General features: G+C 41.1%; 1 protein-coding gene across 1 annotated transcript in view; it reads right to left on the bottom strand.

Annotated features, from left to right (window-relative positions):
• Positions 1–17,006: 17,006 nt before the first annotated feature.
• The window catches only part of gabra6b (gamma-aminobutyric acid type A receptor subunit alpha6b), a 35,289-nt gene continuing 25,833 nt past the window's right edge, over positions 17,007–26,462 (bottom strand). Inside the window, exon 10 of the mRNA XM_050041368.1 lies at positions 17,007–21,483. Coding sequence (XP_049897325.1) covers positions 21,471–21,483 — 13 coding nt within the window. The 3' untranslated portion in view covers positions 17,007–21,470. The remainder of the gene's footprint in view (positions 21,484–26,462) is intronic.

The following is a 26,462-nucleotide window of genomic DNA, read 5'->3' as shown; positions in this document are numbered from 1 at the left end:
CCCGTTAAAGGGGTTTTTTTGGGGGAGTTTTTCCTTATCCGCTGCGAGGGTCATAAGGACAGAGGGATGTCGTATGCTGTAAAGCCCTGTGAGGCAAATTGTGATTTGTGATATTGGGCTTTATAAATAAAATTGATTGATTGATTGATTGAGGGAGTCACAAGTTCCAGTTATCGGGGTATCACACTGCTCAGCTTCCCCAGGAAAGTTTACTCCAGGGTGCTGGAAAGGAGTCTCAGACCAATTGTTGAACCTCAGATTCAGGAGGAGCAATGCAGATTCCATCCTGTCCGTGGAACAGTGGACCAGCTCTTTACTCTTGGGATTTTGGGAATTTGCCAAGTCTACATGAGTTTTGTGGAGTTAGAGAAAGCTTATGACTGTGTCCCTCAGGGAGTCCTGTTGGGAGTACTGTGGGAATACAGGGTACCAGAGTCATTGATACGAGCCAAGTGAGAGCTGTGTCAACATACTCGGTGTAAAATCAAGCAAGCTCTCAGTGGGTGTTGGCCTATGCCAGGGTTGTCCCTTGGCACAGATTCGGTTTCTGATATTTATGGACCGGATCTTAAGGCGCAGCTGAGGGAAGGGAGGAGTCCAGTTCAGAATTACTTTTTGCAGATGATGTGGTTTTGTTGGCTTCATCACACCGTGATCTCAAGCATGCATTGGTTTGGTTTGCAGCCGAGGCCATGGTTCTCTGCTGGGAAAAGGGAGACTGCCCCCTCTGAATTAGAAGAGAATTATGGCCCCAAGCATAGGAGTTCAAGTATCTCAGGGTCTTGTTCATACGTTAGTTTAAAATGGAGCTTGAAATGGATAAGCAGTTTGCTGCAGCATCAGCAGTGAGGCGGGCACTGCGCCAGACCATCCTAATGAAGAGGGAGCTGAGCCAGAAGGCAAAGCTTTTGATTTACCAGGCCATCTATGTCCCAACCCTCACCTACAATCATGAGCTTTGGCTTAGAGTGAGAATGAGATCGCCGATATAAGCAGCAGAAATGAGTTTCTTCCATAGGGTGGCTGGGCTCAGCCTTAGAGATAGGGTGTGAAGATCAGACATCCAGAGGGAGCTCAGAGTGGAGCCGCTGCTCCTTTGTGTGGAAAGGGGTCAGTTGAGGTGGTTTGGGCATTTAATTAGGATGCCTTCTGGGTGCCTCCCATTACAGATGTTTCAGGCACATCCAATGGGTAGAAGGTCCTGGGATATACCTAGAATGGACCTTGAAAGCGTTGCTGAGGAGAGGGACATCTGGAGTACTTTGCTCAGCCTGCTGCCCCTATGACCTGGCCCCAGATAAGCGGATGGATGGATGGATGGATGGATGGATGGATGGATGGATGGATGGATGGATAGATAGATAGATAGATAGATAGATAGATAGATAGATAGATAGATAGATAGATAGATAGATAGATAGATAGATAGATAGATAGATAGATAGATGGATGGATGGATGGATGGATGGATGGATGATTTGGATTTATGACCAATGTGAACATTTGTCTTGGCTAGAGGTCAGCTAATTATGAAAGGTAGGATGCTGCCAATACTGGACGCAGAGTAAACAAGCAACTAAATGAAGTGCTCAGATAAGAGTATGTCATTTATCATTAATTAGATCCACATGTATTAAGTTTCTAAAAATGAGTGAATGAATGAATGAATGAACATATTGGTCTCTCTAACTAAGTAAAGTCCTAATACACAGACAGGATTGTTGACCTTTATGACCATGGCACAAAAGACCTTCATGCTCTCCCTTCAGCAAACAATATTTTAATACCTCCATTTTATCTAACCTTTATTACCAAAATGGAAGCATTCTGTGTTTGTTATAAATAATAATAGTCAATGCAATGCTTACTGGTAAGGAATGTCTTCTTCTGCTGTTTATGTGTGTTGTGAAAACACTCTTCAGAATTGGATTCCAGTGATACTGCATTGCACAGAATGTTGCTGCTTGAGTGAACAGATCCTGTATGACTATAACAACAGCAGCTGGTATGAGGTGTGGGAGAACCGGCTCAAAGTTAGCCGAGGAACAGATGGACCAGCTGGTCTCTTCTGGTGGGTTACCATGGTAATGTGGATTTGACCTTATTTGTGTCTAATATTTCTACTGCCCCCCCACCACCGCACCAAATCCTTTCTTTAATAATGTAGGCATATACGTCCATACTTATATACGCAAATGTGTATTCATGCGGTCATCCATTTAAACACACAGTTAACATAGCCATCAATAAAAAACACACATGCTCGTACCGGTTTTGCCCACACACATATGCACACACCTATTTCCAGCAGGATCAGGCGACACCCGCTGTGCTGAGAGTCACTGTTGCCTCTTCTCATTCAACATGCTTTCTAAACCCAGGGGAGGTCTCCTGTGTTCCTCATTAGCATAGGTTCTGTCCACAGCATGAGGCCTGTCATCAATCTTCCACTTAAGATATGCAAACTTGGAGAAAAAAAGAAGAGGAGAGAAAAAGACAACAGGAGAGTGTAGGTCAATTTTACAGTAGAGTCTAATGCTGGTTGGCAGAGTAGGTCTGTGATCTGTGGCACTGAATATCCATCATTTGATCACATTTCAATGTTTATTGTTAATGTCCTCTTCGTGTTTCATATAGTCCACAGAGTTTGTGGCTACATGTAAAGACAGGGAAGAGCTATTTGCAATTATTACCTCCGCCAAGGAGGTTATGTTTTTGCCGACGTTGGTCTGTTTGTCTGTTTGTTTGTCTGCAAAATAACTCAAAAACTTCTGAATGGATTTTGATGAAATTTTCAGGAAAGGTTGATAATGGGACAAGGAACATATGATAACATTTTGGTGGTGATCGGTTGAAGCGAAGTGGATAAAATAATAAAATGGGTGGAAATCCGAGCTGCTAGGCGGAGGTATGCGCTCTCCAAGTGCTTTTCTAGTTGGTTATAATGTCGCCTGTTTCCAGGTAACCACTCAGTTTATGGCTAAAATGCATGCTAATGCTTAATAAAGCCATAAAGGAGTCATAAAAGGGATAGTTTGGGTCCTTTGTAGTGGGGTTGTATGAGGTACTTAACCATAGTCGGTGTAGTACATACAGTAAATGTCAGTCAGCACCACAGATTGTAAAAGTAATGGATGTAGCTTCAGTGTTGTCACCTATTTGTTCCTGGACTCCCATTTTAAAGCCTCGAGTTTGGCATCTTGACTGTAACCATTGTGATTTTTGGAGCCAGAAAAGAAGTGACCATATTTGGGCAGAAGGAAGCTGTCGAAGAGCGAGGGGATACGGGGGGGGGACTGACTGACCGAGAAGCCAAAGTAGGCAGTCTGTCATTCAACTCGGCCCACTCTTAATAATGTGTAACTGTAAGCCTTAATGAAATGTAAATGGATGAATTATATAAACTTCCGTCCCTGTAAAGCTGTCATGAAGGGGGAAATTAACTATAGCGACCAAAACCAATATTTTTGTACCAGGCTGCAATCATGTTTATGGTAGTTGTAAAAAGTCTCACCTAAAATAATCAATATCAGTTTAAGTGTCCGCTATATTTAGAATATTTCCACTGCTTTACTTCACCGTCACACAGCAATTTCAGAAGGGGAAATGAAACTGTTATATTGCTCTCTTCAAAGCCAGACTCCTTTGAGAAAAACAGTGATTTAATATTGCAGAACACAGGAGCTGCCGGTCTACTGCTGCCTCAATCAGTTATTTTCTTTGTGTTTTTGTGTGACTTTAGCATTTTAAAAGGGCTAGTCTGGATTCACCAAAGTCACACAACAACACAGACTAACTGATTGATTCATGGCATCGGTAGATCTGAAGTCAGCCAGCCAAAATTACTGTTTTTGTCAATGGAGTCTGGTGGCTTTGATGAGAGCATTAATGAGACACTGAAGGTGTTAACGGCCCCCCTGTTGGAACAGAAAGTTAAAGCAATGATAGTATCTTCAATATTGAGTACACTTGAGTTGGACTTTTTTAAAATATGTTTTTCAGTACATTGCTTAGCTTCTGTGTTGGCACCCCTGCAGCTTCTCCAAACTAGAGGCATGATGACAGAAATCTATGATGTGTAATGCACCGACTGTGGATGAATTACCTCATACAACCCCAATCCAAAAAATCCGAGCTATACCTTTAAGTACTGTTCCTTATGCATACAAAGGATTTCTGTGTCCATCAGCCTGTGGTTTAAATTGATGAAGTGAGTGTATTTAAATAAACTGTACTACTGTTATACAAGGAAACTTTCAGCCACCTTAAATCTGAGCTGCTTAACTTTGTTTACATTCATCCTTTACTGGCTAATGAACTCTCTCTTCCATTCACCCGCCTGGTCCTTGCTCCTTCCATCTCAACCTGCCTTTTTTATAGCCTATCCTAAAATGCCAAAAAATTAAATGCTAAATGCATTGATTTCAATGAGGAGCTCTAACTGCTAAGAAGGCAGGTTTTCCTGCCAATAAAACACTTTTTCCCTCTTGAGTGCATGGAGCCAGGAAGCACAGTTGATGTATGGAGATGCTTTAATGCAAAAATCATGGTGCCTAATATACTGTTGGAGGCTATAAATTGCTTATATGGCTGTTTATATACTGTAAGTGCTGGCCAGGTTGGAGGATGTGTGTATATCAACTTATTTTTCTCTCTATTTTTTATTTTTATTTTGTTATGCTGTATGTGTTAATATGCTCGTAGCAATGTAAAAACAAACATCAGCTTGTTTCTTGCTTCATGTTACGTGGATTAATGGCTGAGTGCATCCACAGTACTGTATATCTACATTATAATCTAGATGTTGAGGTCACACCAAGCTGCTTAATAGCACTGGTTCCTCTGTAAGTACAGATCAGCTTTTCCCATCACCCTCCCCTCTCTCTCTCTGTCTGTCTGTCACTCTCTCTCTCCCCCGCTGTAATCCTCACAATGAATGTCTTTTGCCTAAACTGCAGTGTCAGGAGTAACACTACGCTTCACACTCTGAATGAATGTGAGATTTAGGTATACCAGTTGGTGGACAGGGACAGAGTTAAAACATATATCACTTGATAGCGATGCAACCAGCAGTACAGTTTAGTTATATATTATATATTCTCAATAATGTTTAAATACAATACAGTCATTTAGAAGAACAAGCAAATACTGTAAATGCCATAAATACAAGCAGTGGAAGAATGAAAAAGGACACCTTAATGCCATGATATACAGTAGCCTTCAATACTATCATTGCAAAGTGAAATTATTGTGATAAATATTTAATTATTTCCTTTTTTAGACTGTGCAGAGACCTGTTGAATCTGATCTATCTGTCATGCTCAGTTTGTGGTAGTCGAGTAATTCCATTTTATTTTGAGGTCTGCCTGTTCATTTGTTCACCAGTGTATATGTCAGTAAGATTAGTGCCCTCCTTCATGAATTTATTTAAAACTATGACTTTAATTAATGTGCCTAATTTTAATCAATGCAAACAGTTGGAAAGTGCCATTGCTGTGAAAGATAAAATCACAATTATTTTTTTTAATAGTTGATACCAACAATTCCTGGTCAAAATATTACAATTACATTTGAGAAAACATAATACATAAAATGAAATAAAACAGATGGAAACACACATGTGATACTCAGTCTATAACGGCACATGCTACAGACCTTGATGATTAATAGATGTCGGCACTGTTAAATTATCCTATCCTTAGCATTTCTGTGATTTTCCCATTAAATGAGTGATGAAGGAGTTAGCCATCAGCACTGTTTCGAGTGGCATTAGACACATCATCGATATGATCCATCACACTCCTTGAAACACTTCTCCTTGTCCTTTTAACCTGACCCTGTCACATGTATGTACTCAAAGTGGCAGGCTCTCACATGTCTAACTTGCAAAAATAATGATTTTAATGCTGCAATGTTTCGGTAGACCGTCACTAGGCATGGTTTGCCAGATGAAAGTCTAGTCACCAAAATGTTGCAGCATTAAAATCATTATTTTTGCAAGTCGGATGGTGTGCAGGAGTTTTTTCTACAAGTTGTGTTCTGCTCGTCCCTCTCCTACGCACCTGTTTGGAAATAGATGTGCAAAGTATTCCTTTGTTCTGAGGCTCTCACATGTGGCATGTTTAAAGGACACTTTGCAGATTTTCAACCAGCTTTGTATCATAACATCATCGGTTGTATGTGCAAACAAACGTGGGTCCCTCCGTCTTACTAGCACCCAGATCTCCCTGCTCACCTCCCAGCTCAAATAAAAGCTGGATGACATGAAACGACGGATTTTTACTTGCTGTTCGGCTGTTGCTTGAACTATAGATTGCACTTCCATATTTTTGTATGCCCGCCAACATGGACAGAAAGAGTTTAGAAGCAAAGAGACCCACACCTCTGTTTCTTTCTCGGACTAAACTGATCAAACTGTAAAACTAGGGGAACTGCCCATTGGTCCGACATCCCATTGTTCCGACCATATTAAACCCATTGTTCCGAAGCGACCATATTAAACCCATTGTTCCGAAGTCCCATTGTTCCGAAATCATCATGATGCCCTGTGGTTATGGTCAGGTTAGGTTTAGGCACAAAAACCACTTGGTTAGGGTCAGGAAAAGATCATGGTGTGGGTTAAAATGAAAAAGAAAGTGACAAACACATAAGCCGTGAGCCTACTTCGTCGCGGCGCACCATCAAGGCAGAAATACGCCCACCGGGAGCCGTTCAGCACCGCGGACCGTCGGACTAATGGGATGTCGGACCAATGGGCTGTCGGACCAATGACATGGACCCAAAACTAGGCAGTGCTGATCAAATATAAACCAAGACTCTGTTATTATATTAACTATTTCTTGCTTAAAATGTCAATGTCTTTAGAGACATATTTTAGTGAACTGTTTGGCTGTAATATGAGAATTTGTGAACAGGAAATGGGCCCCATACTGTTTCCTGTACTGTAAAAACAGGCTGAAAAAATGGGATCAAACAGTAAAACTAAGTAGTGCTGATCAAATATGAATCAAGATTCTGTTATTGCATTGCCTTATTTCTTATCTAAAATGTTTTCAGAAACATATTTTAGCTTTGGAAGAAAAAATTAACTTCAGGCACGCATGCGTGGCGCAGGAGCAAATGCACTTGAATTAGGTTAAAAAAATCTTTATCCAAAAAAACATGGCTACTTTCATTAAAACACTAACCAGTTTCAACCCGAAGGTCTTCATCAGGGTGCAAAAGGGTGGACAGGAGTCAAGCAAACTTTTATAAACTTGGTCCTGATTGATAAGTGAATGCAGGTGGGTGACAGTAATGGATCATAATGAGAGGCCATTTTGAAAGTGACACACCTCTGTTCAGAAAAAAAAAAGATGCACAAAGATGAGGAATTACTAAACAAACATCAAAATTACATTCAAAACGGAGAAGCTCCCATTATGTCACCCACCAGCAGGAGCATTTATTGGTCGGGTGCAGCACGGTGCGTTCTGGTAGTTGTAAGTTTTCTGCTTTTTGAGCAAATAAAAGCGCATGCAACAGCCATTTTTTTCTGTTTTCTCTGTTCATGTAGCATCAATTTCAAAGGTATTTGTGTCTTTTTACTGCATTGACAGCCCAGGTTTATGAAAAGGCCATTGTTCCAGCAGTAAAATACTTAAAAGATAAATTATAGAAAAGCTTTTGACTGTGACAATCAGCTTTTCCTCAATTTTAAGTACCTTTGCACGGTTAAGTTGGACTAGAAAAGGACTGTGCTTCTGTTACACGTGGGTGAAACAAGGTCGTCGCTATCGCACTTTTGAGGACAGTTGAATAAAGTTGAAGTTTTTTTAACTTTACTCATTTTCATTTTACAGCAAACTGCTCATCACTTTTTAGTCATGACTTTTAAATGACCCATTGCATCCACATTTTTTATTCGCTGTATTCACCTGCACTTCATTTAAAATGTCATTTCCAGGCATCATGAGTGGATTGTAGACTAAAAAAAGAAATGAGGTGTTACGATGTTTTGTTATTTGTTCTCGTATGTAGTCTAGAACAAACATCTGTAATGCTTTGTTCAAATGAGGTGGTTTTGATTACAGTTCAGTTGGCTCGTCGCCCGGGCCACAGGATTGCATCTATTAATTTCTCCTCGCTGGTCATACAAACTGCAGCAACTTCATTGTGTAGCCTTCAACTCAGATAAATTTGTTACACTCTAGTGATCAAATGCTATTTTGTTGCCCTGACATACACAGGCTATTTGTAATACCTTCGCTTAAATTAATTGACACAGGAACTTGCTAATTTGATGTATGCGAGTGAGATATTTGTGTCTCAGAGTGAAATGTATGAAACTGCGGCGAGCGGCTAAATCTGTGAAAGATGGTGAGAAACACAGCACAGAGCCAAAATAACAAGTCTGAATGTGGCATACAGTGAGAGCTGTTGAGAGTCTGGGAAATATGGCAAAGACGCGAGCAACACAAATAAAGAAACAGATGTGTACTCATGAGTAATTTGTTGGAGGAGAGCGCAAGCCTGATGCAGAAGCCAAGATGTGACCTTTCACCTGCCAGCGTGGGAGACCCAGCCGTTGGTACCCTGCCATCTTCTCCACAAGCTCCAACTGACCTCTTGCAGTAAGAAAAACTTGGTTGCTATGGTATCAAGAGGAACTTTAATGATATGCTGTTGCTATGTAGAGATTTTTATACAGTCCAGTTTGAATGCCTCCATACAATGGCACTACATGATTAAGTGATTAGAACAATGCTTTGTTTTAAGTGGTGCCCAGGTGGTGGTGCATGTTGCTTTCCACTTTGTATTCATAATGCACAGAACACCATTTAATCATGAATATACAGTGACAAAGCCACAGGAATTTCGGGTGATATTTATTTAAACACTGGATTACCATAGTGTTACACACATTGGAACATATGCAAACAACATCCGGATTTCTTCAGTATTTGTTTGTGTCCTTAATCCTGATTGACGCAATTTGCAAGAGACGTCACACCACTTGTTTTTTAGTTTGTTTTTCTGAGCAATAACTCAGTCCAATCAACACACGAAGACATTACACCCAGTGCTAGAAACAATGGAACAATCTCCACAGTAGTCCTGTGAGGAAACACCTCCATTTGTTTAGATATCATAATCAGAGGTGTTCTTTATTGTAAAACTTCGTAGCGAGTAGTTAGGGACAGTCGCAAAAGTGCATGCAAAATGGCCAAGGAGGTGCTTTAGATTGTTGTGAATATTTTTTTTTTCTTTGACACTTCAGTCTTAAGTGCTATATCGTAGGCAACTGGACTTGCTTGAGTTTCTAGAGGATGTTTCACCTCTCATCCAAGAGGCTTCTTCAGTTCTAACAGACTGGTGTGGAGTCACAGGCTTCAAACTCTGTGTGGATGTGAATAGCTACAGAGTCTTTGAGGTGACATGTGAGCTCTGAGTTCAGAGTTGTTAAGGTCACCTGTGAGTTGTTGACCCACCCGGCCATCATGTGTGTCGTGGGGGTTAGATAGGTCTAGGTGTGAACGGGGAAGGGATCTCAAGACTGCATTGTAGGTGGCTGATAAGTGGTGTCATAGGCCACCTCCTCTGTATAACAATGGTTGTTCCAGTTTCACGTAGATGGATTCTTTCAAGCCTCTTTCAAACCGTCTGTCTTCTCTGTCCAGAGCTCGGTCTCACTCCGAAGTCGTAAAAATCTGGTTGCCGTTATAGTTTAAGGGCGTCAGGGGGAAATGCAGCAGGACAAGGATGAAAGTTAAGGCAAAAGTCCAAGTGGGCCGGGTGGGAGGGGTGGTGGATGGGTCCACAAAGCACCGACTTTCACCAGAGAGAGCAGTGTTTGCATCCTGTAAGATTCTAAAGCCAAACCTTGATCTTTTTTCCTAAACCTAACCACATGCTTTCATTGCCTAAACCCAACCATGTGCGTGGAAGGAAAAAAACATCAATTTGCGTTGTTGTTCCAACATAGTGCGTTTATTCTGAAAGAGACTGTATGCACATGTTAAATTTCCTGTGAAAACGGTAGTGTATCTTGAAAGAAGTAAACTTGACAAGGTGTCCCAGAACATCAGCAACCGACGCACCCAGGGTACCTTGCACGTCATATGTGGACGTGGAAAGTCCATGACCAAAACGTCAATATGTGACAAGGTCGGAGTGAAAATGTGTTGCTGGCCAAGATGTGAACATTGCTGTCCTCGAAGGAAACAAAACTATGGTATCCTGCGATGTCACTTCACTTTTCACTTGCATTCACATCAAAGAAGCACTAAAGACAGCGAGGAAACGTCTGCTAGAGGACAGTAACCCATTGCAACACGACCATCTTCACCCCAGACCACATTTGTGACCTACTTGATCTCTGTCTGATGACCACTTACTTCAAGTACAGTGAAGAATCTTCACCGACCTCCTGCCATTAGGTTTTACACAGCCTAAATCATGCACTAAATCCCAGGCCCCTCTACTTTGTATTTCCCCATTGTTAAGACATTAAGACTCAATTTCACTTTTTATTTCTTTTTTTTTCCATATTCCAATGCATGATTTAGTTGTGCAGTTAATATATTGCATTATTTTTTGAGCAGCTTAACTTACATGCACACCTGAGGAGTGTAAGTAGAAAACTGTGGGTCCTCGAAAATGAAGCAGTCGAGATGATTTCCAGCCACCTCCAGTTAAGCTCTGTCAGTGCCAGTTTATATCCGAATACGAATCTGAGTTCAGATATTACTGTGAAATAATGAGACACGGAAAGCTGCTTAGTGTCACACCCCTTTGAGACAACATGAAGCACTGAGTCCTGGTGCTCATCCTCATCATTCCTCTTTGATTCTCTGGGTATTTGCCTCAAAAGAAGACACTGGCAACAAGCATTCAAAACTCTAGAGATGCACTTATTTCTTATGATCGTGTTCTAACTTTCTTGCTTGAGATTTCTAAGGATTTTGATCTTTTTGAAGTTTAAATTTTAAACAAAATTTGACCAAACGATCAAATAAAGCTACAGGGTGTGCACCAGTCGTGTTCAAAGAGAACAATGAAAAAATGTTCCCACTGTAATCCTTTCAGAGACCGTTTTTGATCTTGCATTAAAATCCCCATTGAAGCTCCTCATCTGCCCAGTGTGGCGTTTCCATTACGAGAGCGCGTGGAGCGCTGGAGTATATCGAAGGAGGTCGTTCGTCACTGATTCTGCAGTTATTTTTAACCGTCCCCCGTGTGCAGGTCTAATCAGAACAGGATGTTCCTCATCAAATTAACCAGGAATATATTTTCATGAAACGACACTGGGTCTGCACGTATACCCTACCATGATGTAGCAGACTAAGGTCAATTACACAGGAGGGTTAGTGGGGCTAAACACAGAGCAGGGTTGAGTATTGCAATTTCTTCACTAATGGCACTGAATCAGAGGAGGTTAAGCTTATTAGTTACTTTGTAATGGGGCAGTAACCCACAGACAAAGTCATATTTGAAATTAATGAAAAGTATATGCCCAGTCTTTTTTTCTTTGTTTTTATTGAAACCAAAGGAAATGCACCTTTGCAATATTCCAAGTAAATTATGTGAAAAGAGTGGTCAAGATCGAAGTCTTGAGTTTTATTATGACTGTGTCGACACTAAAGCTAAAAATTCTGTCATACATTTAAAATGATTTTTTGGAATACAGTTTATATATATACAGTTATGAAAATCATGAATCTTTCCAAAACCAAAGTCCAACTTTTTAAACAGATCTGCAGACAGTTAATCAAACCATTTATAACAGTTTATTTTTTGTGATCCAATAAAAACTGTTAGACAAATACACCATTATACAATAATGCATTGTCAGTGTACGGGTACAAAAAGTTCAACAAAGTAAATACCCCCAGAGTCGGCGAGGGCAGGGGCGGAGGAACACTTACCGGCAATCAGCCCAGACATGGAACAGACCACATAGAGTGATGATCAACACTATACCCGAGTCAACAACGCCAGCTCCAGGAATCAAGCTCCAGAGTTGCAGTTGTGGCCGAGCCAAGGTAACATCCTCTGCAGACCTGAGAATACATTGAGGCAGAAAAAGGTGTTTGAAGGCAGTGGGACAGGGAACTCGCATCGACCAATACTTCCGACGAAGCAAGGCAAGTCAGTCAAATCAAGTTCTGCGGCAGGACGAAAACCAAAATCTGCAGGAGATCAGCCCCCCTGTCCCAGAGGAAGGGGAGGAGTCAAGCACAGCAGAGCCCCATAAGCCCAACCCACCACACCCTGCAACCAAGACTAAGGACACATTCACACTGGCACTATTTGGTCCGCTTTAAACAAACCCTGGTCCATTTCCACGGATAGTTTGGTTCATTTGGAGTGGTGTGAACTCTCATTCCACTCTGGTGCGGACCAAACAAGCAAAACCTGGCCCGCTGGAAAACTGGGGGAAATGCAAATGGACTATCCAGCGAACCAAAGAGAGGAAGTGAACCAAACAGAGGAAGTGACATAGAGCCCATTGCATTTTGGTGCTTGGAATTTTTGTGGCGACCAAGCTGGCTGAAGGGGATGGATTCCCGTTTTTGGCCCTGGCCAATCGATGAGCCGTATTTTCTTCTTCCTCATGCTTTTTTTCTTCCTCGTCAGTGGTCGTTTCGGGCAATACTGCCCCCAAACGAGCAGCTGTTGTAACTGCGTGATGTTGTCCAGGCGGTTTGGTCCACTTTAAAAAGCGCAGTGTGAAAGTGAACCGAACTAAATGAAGGTGTGAAATTTTTCAGCGTTCCCAACCCAATCGAACCGAGTCCCTGGACTATCCTGGTGTGAATGCACCCTAAGATCCATGGGTAAAAATTGCTAATAAATTGGCCAAAATCCTGTGAGAAAAACGAATGAAAAATGGTCAACACAGATCTTAGTATATTACTGGAGCAGCTGAGGGGATCCACACTCTAACTGGAAAGAATGGGAGAAGTGACCTACAGCTACAGAGTTGAGCACTTTGGAGTTATAGAGAAGAGGAGGAAAACATCACCCATTCCAACTAAGACCAGAGGACAACAGGAAGTAGATCTACCTTTGCTCTTTCCTACTTTTCTATCCATCTCACCCTTTGGCTCCCACTCGGACCCCCAGGCAGCACTATAACTCCCACTCATAGTCTCATGTATATGAATCAGGGATTGTAACGTCTAGTCCTAAACTGAACCAGGATAATACAGTTACTATGTGTCCATCTTCTCTTGAGGTTTTTCTGCACTCTGATTTTGGGAGAGGAGGCCGAAGTGTGTGATCAAGTTAACTTGTCCTAGTTGCTGCTGACAAAGATTGCACCTTACTAGGATTGGCATAAAATCTAACATTATTTTGTCACAAGGGTGTACTGTTCTGCTGTTTTGGCATGAAATATACTTAACAAAAACAGATAAAATCTGAATTAATAAGCTTTTGCCATTACCATAATCTCTGCATTTTAGATCTGTAGTGTTTATGACAGTTGCAGTAATATATTTTGCCAAACCACACACAAAATATGATGTATGTATTACATTTGTGTCATGTTATTTTAGTTTTACTGTCTATTTTTTGTGTGTAATCACATTTAGCAGATGTACTCCCTGCTGGTGAATAAGCAGTGTTTAACTCAGATCAGTAAAATTTCCATGTTTGTGAAGTGTACAGGTAAAAAAAGAAAATGACACATCAATTATGTTGTCATCAACCTAAAGAGCAAACTCTTCCCGTTCAACATTATTTTGCAACAAGTTGACAGTTAGAAAGTCACTCCAGCTCTGATGAGCCTCTTCAGACCTCATTTGCATTTCAAACAGTGACACATTGCACAATGTTGCTAAACACTGAGGATTCTCTCCTCGGGTCGATAAAAGATAGACTGAATAAGGAGCCTTACTGGATCAACACTCCCGAAAACACTCCAGGTCTGTATTGTTCCATATATTCAACAGCTGAAATGTAATATGCCTGGCGGTAGTTCCATACAGGATGCTCCACATCAAGTGAAACCTCCTAAGCATTGTTTCATGCACCGTACTGCCACTGAGCAGTGAATAGAATTGGCGATCTGTGTGCGTGACACCACATTACATCCTTCAGAGGAAAAGGAGATGGGATGAAATGAGATTCAGCCAGCACCTCCGCACAAAACACCACTGCTAGTGTTTCTGTGGCTCCTTCGCACTGGGAGAGACAGAAAGAGAGAGTCGGAGTATGTTTCCCATCTGTGTGACACTCAGCGTTCCGGGTTATTGGCTGGTTTGCGCCGTCGTGTTTCACCTCGAGCAGCAGCTTGGCATGTCAGGCACGAGAGAGCTAGAGTTCTGCTTGTGTGCCCCGTTTATTTATTCATCTCCCCCCCCCCCCAAATCCCCAGATCCCCATCCCTCCTTCTATTTATTATATCCCGCTCCTTCTGGTTCCCTTCACTATCCACTTCTCAGTTTATTCCTGACTCTTCTCTCACCTCTCTGTCTTTCCTCTGTGCCTCCTCGCTCTGTCCCACCTTCTGTCTCTCTATCTTCTGCTCTCCTGGGTTGACAGTGTGGAAAGTTGATGAATCAGACTGCATGTGACAGTCTGGCATTTGAGTGAATCTGATGTGGTTAATATGGTGCCTGCTGACAGCGCTGTGGAAATCGTTCACAGTGGAGGAGCACTGACACACAGCTCCACTTTGGCCCAGCTGCCCTCACTCACTCGGCTGCTGGTGTGTCTGCGTGGAGGGAGCATGTGTTTACACGCGCATGTGTGTGTGTGTGTGTGTGTGTATATATATAAACAATTTTTTCCTCAGGGGTCAAAGGTCAGCAGAATAAACCGCCTTCCTCTTTCTCTGCNGGGAGCATGTGTTTACACGTGCATGTGTGTGTGCGCATGTGTGTGTGTGTGTGTGTGTGTGTGTGTGTATATAAACAATTTTTTCCTCAGGGGTCAAAGGTCAGCAGAATAAACCGCCTTCCTCTTTCTCTGCCCACATGTATCATCCTTTCTCTAACAGCTATTCCTTCAAGAATTCCCGTCACCATGACAGTGAAAGCCAATGAGCTTCACCGGATGAATTAAAGTGATACTCACATCCACCCCTCGTCGTGGTGTTGGGCTTACGGGAGACAAAAGTAGGTGCTCAGAAAACTCACGTTACATAATGGATTCCAGTGAATAAGATGATTTTGAAAGCGGTGGGTGACTCTGGCTGTTTCTAAGTCTAAACTTTGTTTACCACAGCAAGTAGTGTGCAAAGCTTTTGTGTGCCAGAAACACTTGGCCTGCTTCCCTCCTCCTCATCCAAGATCGTCTCTGCACCTAAAACTGATGTTTGATACACTGTGACACTCAATGATACCTTAAATTTAGTGTTATATTAATGTTTTGACACTATTTTTTGCTCCTATTAGAATTTGTCATTTTTTAAAATGTTTTTTTTAATAATTTGATATATTTGAGTTCCTTAAAATATTCTCTTTTATTTTGGTTATATGAAAAACAAATATTATTTATTATTTATATTTATTATAATAACAACAATAATAATATGTTATCAGTAATAAGCAATAAAAATAATAATAGCAACATATGCAACAAAGGTTCCCAGCAGGTTATTTTGTGGTTTTATTGTTGGCACTTTCAGTCCCTATAGGCTTCATGGGGCCCCTTTAAGACAATCTAAATTAAAATCATACAAAACAAATGTTGTATTATATTATTCAGCTGTGTAACCGTTTTTATTATTGTTGAGTTGTCAGTGTTTGCCAGTTTTTGCATTATTAATGCTGTGATCCCGCACATATTTGTGCATGCATGAGCATCTGTGTGCACCCTCACATATGCGCACACACCGAGATATTCCTATATGTCAGTCTTTGCGTGCGTGTGGTGTCTGTGCGCACTCAAACTGTGATTTTCTCTGCGCGTGTGTAAAAAACATATGGTGAGTCAGTGTGTAGGAGTCAAGCGCCACTGTGTCTGTGGGAGGAGGGAGAGTAGATAGGTGGTGATGGAGAGAGGAGAGAGGATTCAGGTTGTGCACCAATAGGTGGCACTCTACCCTTTTGTGATTGGCTATGGTGACCCAGACTAAGACAGGTCTGAAAGCACATGAGTTTGCATCCGAACAGAGCAGGAAGTTGGATGATAAAACTTCCCTTTTTCCTTTCCTTTGTTGCCTCAGGCCTCTGTGTGTTTCTGCCTGCCGGCTGCTCTCAGCGTGAAGGAATGAAAGCAGAGTGAGAGGAGAGTGTGTCTGGGGATGGAGGTGGAGGTTAAATGGGTGTATGAATGGAAAGTTAACACTATTGGGAGTAGAGGTTCACTTTCCTTTAGGGCATGCCTTCATAGTGTAAAAGATAAAAAAAGACTCCAGGGCATGCACTGCAGGTGCAGTATGTGTGTACATATTTATACATAGCTGCATTAAACATGATTGTGTGTGTGTGTGTTTGCAGTGCAAAGTGTCACTGAATGCCAGCCAACACTCAGTGTCATAAGCTGCATTGTTAACTGTAGTGTAGCCCATTCACGTAGAAGAACATATTGAGACTGTGTTATATAAATGTGTGAGTCACTGACCAAAACCATACCACTACAGCTCTCTCACGACATCTCATATAACATCATTACTACAATGATTGGGAGCAATATAAGAGTCACGTTAAGGGTATGGTAGCATTCATGTGTGAAATGAGAATTATTGGCGTCACACTGTGTGATTAAAAGTAACAAATCAAAGTGCTTAGATTAAACAATTGTGATCTTCTACATGAGGGTAGACTGTAACATTGATCCAGAATTGTTCTTTTTGGCATCTGTTTGGGTGAAAACAGCTTCTTACATGTCATATAATGAAAATTATGGCAATAATGAAATGCCCCGCTAAGTAGGGCTACAGAGATTGCATCTTCACAAAAATCCCACAATAAGCAGAGCCTCACAAGCTACTTTAAAAGACTCAATCTCTCACTATGTAGTGGCAGTTTTATACAAAGTGGAAAAGAGCAATATATTTATATATTTATATACATAATCTGGCTTTATTGAACATAGTAATATACAATCCTGTGGGAAAAGAGAGTAAGGGTTCATTTATTAACAGGGGACAAGAGACCTGAATAGGCAAATATTGTTTTCTGTTGCAATACAAACAGGCCTTCCTGATGACAATAATAAAAACGAGTGGAGAGCAATGTGTACAAGGAGCAAACGTGGATGAACTAAACCGCTAGAAATACAAAAGTCGGTGGTCTGTCGCTCAAACCAGTACAAATGGTTAATGCAGTGCAGCTGATCATCAAGCAGGGTCAGAATACAAATAGCAACCTACAGAAATACTGAATCATATTCACAAAATATACACATAAAATAACAATGTAGAGCATTCAATGTCTTCTAAATTGTGTCCACAATTTCTAGGCAAATGACTGTAGAAATGAGAAAAGAAAAGAAAGAGAGAGAGAAAGAGATTAACGCTGGCTAAATGAAAGAATCAATAAAGCCCATGCCTGTGGATGGAAACAAAATGACTAAAGGGCAGTTTATGGCTGCAGTCACCATAGCAATAGAATTCTATATTCTATGGAGTTCACAACCTTCTACATTCAACAACCCTAACAAGCACATAAAGGGTCGGAGGTCATGCAAGTGCAGTTCTCTCTGTGGTGCGATGGAGCTGAGCAGCTAGGCCGGGGTCAGAGGGCAGATCAATCGGGTCACTGATAAAAGCAAATGAGCTCAATCATATTTAAAAAAAAAAAAAAAGCACACACACACACATCCATGCACACCCTCTCACTCTGACTATTCCACTGAAGTTTTATCCTGCCGAAACACGCTCAGTCACCGCTGGAGGTGGGAGGTGTTGGTGTTCCGAGGCTCCATTGGGGTTGAGCCAGCAGTTCTGTGGCAGTCCGAGTTCACTGGCAGTCAGGTTTTTCCCACAATGGAGCCTGACACGCAGGGCAAGAAGGGCTGAAATGCCCTGTCTCATCAGCCTCTGCCTCGTAGACAGAGTAGAGGAGGGAGATGGATGAAGTAGAGAAAGAGGGAGGGTGCAAAGACAGTTCATACAGGCTGACACCACTGTTCCTTTAGTCCTTTGGTGCACATGTGAAAGAAAAAAACATGCAACAACAGGTCTTAAAATGAACAAATCCTCCGCACACCATAACTGACACCAGTCATTTCAATGTCAACTAACCAAAGATGTAAAGTACACGAGTCCAAATCTATCACATCAGGTTTTCATGCCAGAGTTTGCATCCTCTTTTAAGTTTTAGTAGCCTAACTCTAACCATGTCATAGTTGCCGTACGCTAATATTACAAAAAGCAACAATTTAAAATCCTTGGCACTGTTGCAGAATAGTCCAATATTGATCCTCTTGTCTGGCGATAGAGTTATTGTTTCCAAGTTCATGAAAGCTTTTGCAGCTCCAGAATATTTTTTTTTTGTTGAAGCAATTGATCCCAACCTAGGGGGTCTACCAGAGTCTGTATTGCATTTTTTATTGCATTGCATATTTTTACTCTATAAAAAAAACTATGTGTATGATGCAAAGTTTTAATCATGCATATTTTTTACTCTATCAGTATTGTCGAACTGAGCTCTACCATGCTGGTCTGTTCACAAATCAAAGTGCTCAGAAGAAATACACATAAGTACAACAAATGAAAAGCTTCCCTCCAAACCAGAATATCTTTAAAAAAAAATTATAACACAGAATTAAAGAACCCAAAAATCAGTTTTTCAAGACTGAATAAGAACACAGGGGCAATTTACATTAATTGTACATATTTTTTTTGTGAGAATCAAAATCAAATAGCCCATCCACTAAACAGCCAGAGGAGGCGTACAGCTTTCAGGACTACTATAAGCTTTCGGCACCGTCTGCAGGTTTTTCCTTTTAAAAGGTGCCTGTGTTATTAAGAGACACCTTTAATGAGAACATCCTCGTGGATGATGGATGCCACGAGGAAGCAAACACACATCAGCTTATATTTAGACACCACATGGATTTAACATGTTACAATCTCTGCTTAATTGGAAACTGTGCATAATCGTATGCAAATCCACACAAGTGGATTATTAATGAATACGTTTTGGCATTTCGTATAATTGATGATGATAGGTTTAGGTGTCTATTTTTTTCAGCCGCTTTGTTAATGACAACCAGAAGCCAGAGCTGCCATCTCAAGAGATAATTGGCAACCAGTGTAGGGATCCTTTAACTTCAATTAAAACCACTACAATAAGTAGATTAAAAAACAGAAAAAGGAAATGATACAAAATGAGTGTAAAGGCCTGAATCTTCTCTGAGGAAAAATCAGTTGTTGCCAGGATACAGGTTACTGTATGAGACACTAGCAAGTGTGTGCAGTTGTGGTTTACCTCTGTTTCTTTTTTTCCTGCTGTTGCCCTGAAGTGTCTTGAATGTCGTACATTTTGCAGCTCAAAAGAATCCTTTGTCTTAATGTAATGTCAGGCAAACTTAAAGGAACAATGTGTAAGATTTAGGGGGATTTAGTGGCATCTAGCTGTGAGGATTGCAGATTGCAACCAGCTGAAATGTCTCCTGGTTAGAATATCCTCAGTTTTCATTGTTAAGGAGGTTTTTACCAGGATCCGAGTTATCTGCAGAGGTCTCTTCCTCTTTAAAACAAACAGACCCACTGATTGGGTCTGCAGACGGGCTGCTGGCCCAGCTCCTGCTAACCTATTTTCTTTAACAACCCAATGTGTGCTCACCTTATTTCTGATCCAGATGTTCAGGAGGCTTTTTACCGTGAGCTGATTTATCTGCATCTCTCCAAAACAAATGGACCCATCAATTTAAACTGGTAAAAACACTGAATAAAGCAGTCTCACAATACAAATCAGTGTTTCTCCTACTGCTGTTTGGCATGCTGGACATGGACCACTGGCCAAGCACCTGCTAATGTGTGCTCAGCTTTTTTTTCTGATAACTTGAGATCCAGATGTTTTTACTAACGGACCAATTATCCGCAGAGGTCTCTTCCTCTCCAAAAAAAACAGAGCAGGTGATTAAAAACTGATCAAAACACTGAATAAAGCAGTGTCACGTAAAAATATCTGCCTTTTTCTGACACTTAGCACAGTGGCTGATGCATAAACACAAAAACGCAAAGACCCAGTGTTTGGTTTGTCCAGTCTGAGCTACTGTAGAAACATGGTGGTGCAATACGACGGACTCCAAGAATGAGGACCCACTCCCTATGTAGGCTACATTTAATGGCTCATTCTAAGGTAACGAAAACACATACAGTTTCTTATTTTTAGGTGATTATTTGCTTAAGAAAACATACTTATTATATTACATTGTTTTCCATCTCTGCCAGTATATCCCCTTAATTCCTCCACACTGGACCTTTAGCTTTACATTTGTTTTAAAAATGTTGCAATGTCATCCCCTCTTGTTCTTGTAGGCATGTACTGTGCGTTTCCGTGATTTTTTTCGGAACTATTAAGAGGTATTATTTTATGATAGTCATTCAATCATGCACTGATGATTTAAAGTTTATTTCTGTCTATAGGAAATGAGGAAATAAAATCCTGACATTGTGAAAATCATGTAAAGCATGTCGTGTGTGTAAGTGAGTGGCATGTGTGCATGTTTTAGTGTCTGTATTTTCTGACATGTGCACGTTTCTCCATCCGCATGTGCATGTGCATGTGACAGTGAATATTGGAGCAGGCCAGTGTATCTGTGGAACACACCAGAAAAACCCTTTGAAGATTTTGCCTCACATCCTCTGTACTCCATCAGCGAGGGGGAAATTAAGCCAGTGAACCAAAAAATAGCGGGTGTTTTGAGGGAGAAAAAAAATGAAGAGTGGAAGGAAGAGCTGGGAGTTCAGTCAGTCACACTGGATCCAGTCAGGACATCGGGTGCACTCAACGTCTGTTCAAAATATCACATTAGGGAATGTGTAATTTCAAACACACATGCCAAACCACTACAATGTGTGAAACTGCATGCAAGTTGCACGCATACAGAAATAAATACATATAACAAAGTAGTTTCTCTGCCTCTGGTTCTGCAGCCTAGCTAGCTTAGCTTTGTGCATCTTGCCCAATCTCTTCGGGCAGGGGAGATACAGGACGGACACTGAAAAAGTGTCATAACATGTAAGTGTTTATGAAATACTGGGGAACAGAAATAAAGAAGTGAAAGAGACAGAGAGAGATGTAGTACCTGTTTGAAATGGTTCCAGAGCCGGGGGCCCACAGGCTGTGAGCTCCCGGGTCAAGTTGGCAATAGGAGCTGGTACATCTGCTCTCAAAACACTCACTTTCCAGGGGAGTACTTAAAAAGAAATACAATGCACTGAGGCGGCATAAAAGAGTGCTTGGCAAGCGTCTGTCATCTATTTATTGTGTATATATGTGTGTGTGTGCCCGTGCAGGTGTATGACAGTGTGTGCGTGTGTATGTGAGTGTGTGTAGTGATTTCCAGGAAGACAAAGTCTTGGCTTAAACGGTGTCCCTGAAAGACAAAAAGAAGAGAGAGAAAGGTAATATTAGTGGAAAAAATGGCAACTGTGCACAGTGTTTGTGTGTGAGTGTGTTAAGGAGAGACATGGAAAGAAAGAGGGGCGCCCTGGTACGCTGCCTAGAGTACATAAAGGTTTTCTCTTCGAATTACGGATATTTTATCATATTCAAACATACAGATATATGCATGCACCTCCACACACGCCTACTCCATTTCACATGCGTCCACATCTGCCCGCACAACGCACATTGGTATGATGTAACAGCATGCTCTGGTTCAGTGTTGCTGCGAAGGTTGGCATCCATTCCAGGCTGAATTTAAAATTTGAATTTATTCAGTCCCTCGCTGCCAACGTTGTTCACAAAGACCTTGTGAAACTCGTCTGGGAACCTCTGCCAGGTAGTTCACACCTCCACCTCCTCCGCCTGATGTGTTAAAGCAGGAGACACTTTTGACAGCACAGAGCCATTTTCAGCCAGAGAACTTACATGGCTACTGGCGAAAAAAAAGGCTAACTTTCTGTGTTAGTTGGTAGATAGGCGAGGAGGCATTCTGGGATAGAATAGGCACCATGTCCATGTGCTTTCAAGGGCAAACATGGGGCTAAAATTCTGTTAAATTCACTTTAAATTAATTTTGAAAACATTTACAGTATGCAAATGTGTTTGTACACATAGCTACAGTATGAGTGACTGTGGGATGGTGTGAATATTTCAGGTTAATAATACGTAGCCTGGCCATATGCTGAACAGTTAACATATTGTTTGATTTATGTAGCTATACAGTTTGTGTCATAACGTAGTAATATTTTGGCACTGGATTTGATTGGTAGAAATTAGTTTGCTGATATATATTCACCCTTTTAAAAAGCTTAAACAATTAAGCAAGCTTCATACCCAGCAGAACCTTGGTCAACTTTCCCCTTTCCTGATCCATGTTTGCTTAGTGCTATGCTTGTCTAAAAGAAAGCCACATTTTGAAGATGGTTAAAAGATGGTGGATGAGAGACACTCAGAATCTTCATGGACACTTTACACTGTATACAGTCACATCTTAAGTTAGCTAACGTGAGCAAAACTGCATTTGCTACCTAACGTATGGCTATGTCAAAAGAAGTTAGCCTTACATCAGATCACCAGTATCAGCCGAGATTGCGTCATCCTTATGTCTGTGGTAATGTTAAAGAGATTTGGAAAAGGACAGATAGGATGATTGCTGACAAAAGATCAAGGCTACAATCCCTTTGTTTATATTATCTCTGTAAGGCTATGTGCTACCCCAAACAAACTAATAAATGCATAGTGTACTTCACTGATCCCCAGATGGGGGAAAATAGGAAATATATCCGGCTGTGCAGGAGCAATGTTGACTTCTAGTCTTGTCATCCTCTGTCTCTACTTCTCCCTTTTACGTTGGGACTGGAAGCCCTAATTTTGCATCATGTTGCCTTGTTCATAAAAGTTACCATCATGACTATATCCTTCCATCACATACTGTAGTCCTTGCTGTTGGCTTCTTAAAGCTGTATCACCTGAAGTCTAAAAACTATTTAGTAAACAATGTGGCACCCGATGTCACCATGTTTCTGTTTGTCAAGCTTGTCTGACTTAGCAACAGTAACTAAGGCGGGCGGGACTTAGGATCAGCCAATCAGAAACATAACATTTCTGCGCCAACTGTAATTTTCTGTATTTGTGATTGTGTGCACTTGACCAGTGGTTCTCAACCTTTTTCGTGTCAGTAGAACAGAACAGAAAGGACAGACCCCCATTTGATAAGATTTCGCTTCAGGAGCCTCCATCTGAGAAGAGTAACCTGTGGTGTTCCACAAGGTTCAGTATTGGGACCAAAGTTATTTCTACTTTATTGAAATCATATCTGTATGATATCTAATATCTTGACATTTTTAACATTTGCTGATGATACAAATTTATTTTGTTCAGGTGATGACATGAGAGCGTTATTAAAAACTGCAGAAAGAGAATTAATCATGTTGAAAAAATGGTTTGCTGTTAATAAGTTATCACTTAATGAATGAATGTGTTCGGTGACGAATTGCGAAATAAAACTGAACTTAAATGATGTTCAAATTGTAAGGGTACATGATACAAAATTTTTAGGCATGATTATAGATCATACACTATTTTGGAAGCCTCACATAGAACATGCTAAACTGAAACTATCTAAATCTATTGCTGTTCTTTGTAAAACAAGGGAGTTGTTGAATAAGACATGTTTGTATCTATTGAACTGTTGACTTGTAATGCCATATATGTCTTACTGTGCTGAAATTTGGGGAAATGCACATAAAACAAATATAGATCCTATAATTAAACTTTAGAAAAAAGCCCTAAGAATAACACATAAATCAGGTTATTGTGAATCTGCGAATCAACTGTTTATAGCATCTTACACCTTATAATTTCCAGACATTGTGTATTTAAAAACATTGGAAACACTTTATCGAGTTGTCAACAAAAGCCTTCCTGACTGTATTCTAATTTCTTTTAAATTAAGACAAGGAAATTATCATGTAAGAGGGTTGTTTATATGAAACATGTAAAGTAAGAACCAAATGTAAAATACAGGAGCGTTTCAGTTTTGGGAGTCAAATTATGGAACGGACTGCTCTACTGTATTCTAATGTAAAATGATCAAATTGTAAAATAATAATAATATTAATTTATTTATGTTCTTCCTTTGGTATTGTCGATATAACAGGTTATCCTTTGGTTGATATCGGATAGGCAAAAATAGTCATTCATTCATTTCGATTTGTAGATATGATTGAGACCAGAATTCTGCAGTTTAAAGCTCAGGAGATAACCATGGAGGAAGTGAAACCTATGGTCAGTATTGTCACTGTTATGACTCTTACTCACAGTGGGCTCACCTCTGTAGTGAGTTGAAAATGGTAAATAAACTACTCCCTATTTTTCTGAGGATCTCCTGGAACTCCCTCTAGGACCTCCGGGGGTCCTCGGACCTCTGGTTGAGAACCACTGCTCTAGACAATCTTTACTGTTGAAAGGCTTTCAAATATTAGTAACTAATACTTTTATGTAAGAAAAAGCCATGGTAGCAAGTCATAACTCATAACTGTATCCAGTGTGACTGAAAATGAGCGAGCAGTATTCATGGCACACTGACAGGTCATACAACCGCTGACAGATTCATATTGGTTCTTGCAGTGAGTGAACTTATGACCTTTTGGTGATGGAACTATTTCTCTTTAGACGAGGCTGCCCTGTTGCATTAACTGTATTTGCCAAAGTAACCAGATGGCCAATATGCATCTATACGGTCGGTAATGCACAGCTCTACAGAGACGAGGCTCCTCTTTGCTCTGAAATGACTGGATGAATAATGCTGAGTGGATGAGGTAGAGGGCCACCACTCTGCTCAGCCTGTTGGGCTGTCCTGTCTTATCAAAGAGGAAGCAGAGTACAGGCAGTTCATAAAGAGAGAGATGGGGAGAGGGGGAGTATAGAGACAGGAAGGGAGGTAGCAGAGAGAGGGAGAGTGTGTGTCTGAGAGAGTGACACTGAGATAAAGTGAGGAATAGAGAAAGCAATTGAGTGTGAGGGATAGTGGGACAGAGAGAATGAGCATGTACGTATATGTGAAGGGAAAGTCGGGGACAGAGAGCAGTTTCCTTGTGTGATAACAATTTATCTTAGGAGGAATTGTAAACGTTTACACCTCTACGCTTGACTGTGCACACAGACATCCATGTAAACACAGGTAGATGTGTGAGAAATGGATTCATGCAAACACACACAAACAGGGCGACAAAGGCGGATGTAGCAATTCCCACGAGGCCGCGCACAGAAATATGATAGATAGGGGATCGCTGTTTATATCGGTCTTCTTCGCTCCCTGTCTGAGTGGCCTGTAATTGAATGATCATTACACCAAAGTTATGACTACGGCCCCGCAGTCGAAAATAGGAATTGAGTTGGAAACAGCATTTAGTGGTTTTGATTTATGAGCAACAATGGGGAAGTTGTTTTTCAAGCCTGGCACTCTGATGGGCAATAAAGAGGGGCAAGGCTTATCGCCTGCTGTACCCACTCTGACACACATACACCAGTCAGCCAGCCAGCCTGCAACCAGTCAGCCAACCAGCTGGGGCCCTTCATGGAAGGAAGTGTTTTCAGCAAATTTGTTTCCTTCATGTCTCACCCTGAATGGTGCTATTCATTAAAATAGCCTCCAGTCGGTAGGCACTGCTGCCATGGCACATTTATACACTTGTTCGCCTGTATCCTCACAGAAGTAGACACACACACACACACAAATCCACCTGCACACACACTCGCACAAACAGACACTCTTTTCTTCTGGTCCAGCTCATCTTTGCAGGAGGGCCTTCTATAATAAAAGCAAGGCTACAAAGAGAGAAAGAGGTCTGTTGCATGCGCTGCTATCGGCTTTCAGTTGGGGGCCACTGGAGCTGTGTATTTATTTCTCTGGAGTGAAAAGGACTGCCTGCTCTCATTTAATGGATGTGATGTTTGGATTAAGGTGGATCTCACTCAGAATCAAGGGGTCACTATGTGGGTGGTCCTGCATAAAAATAGCTGTGAAATATAAAGTGTTAATTGTGGAAGTGTGAAGCATTGTACGGTGGACTGCAATTCAGCTGTGGCCCAGATCAGTGAGCAGGCATGCTTTCATTTTCATCGTCTATAAAAGCTCTACAGACTTGCAGTGTAGCTCAATCACATGTGTGTTATTGCAATCTTAACTCTTGTTTACACCTCGTCACTCAAATTCAGCTCCATCAGTCAGATCTCATTTTAATGGGCTAAATGCAAATTACGGCAAGCCATACTACAGATGCAGATCACTCCTCTCTTGGGTGTAGTCCACACGCACACAGAAATCTTCGGAAAAAAAAGATTTCCCTCCTTCGTTCTCAAAAAAATTCCCATTCACACAAGCACTGTCATAAAAAGAAAAAAATC

The sequence above is a fragment of the Epinephelus moara genome, chromosome 3, assembly GCF_006386435.1.
Source record: "Epinephelus moara isolate mb chromosome 3, YSFRI_EMoa_1.0, whole genome shotgun sequence".
NCBI lineage: Eukaryota > Metazoa > Chordata > Actinopteri > Perciformes > Serranidae > Epinephelus > Epinephelus moara.
This window is presented reverse-complemented; position numbering and strand designations above follow the sequence as displayed.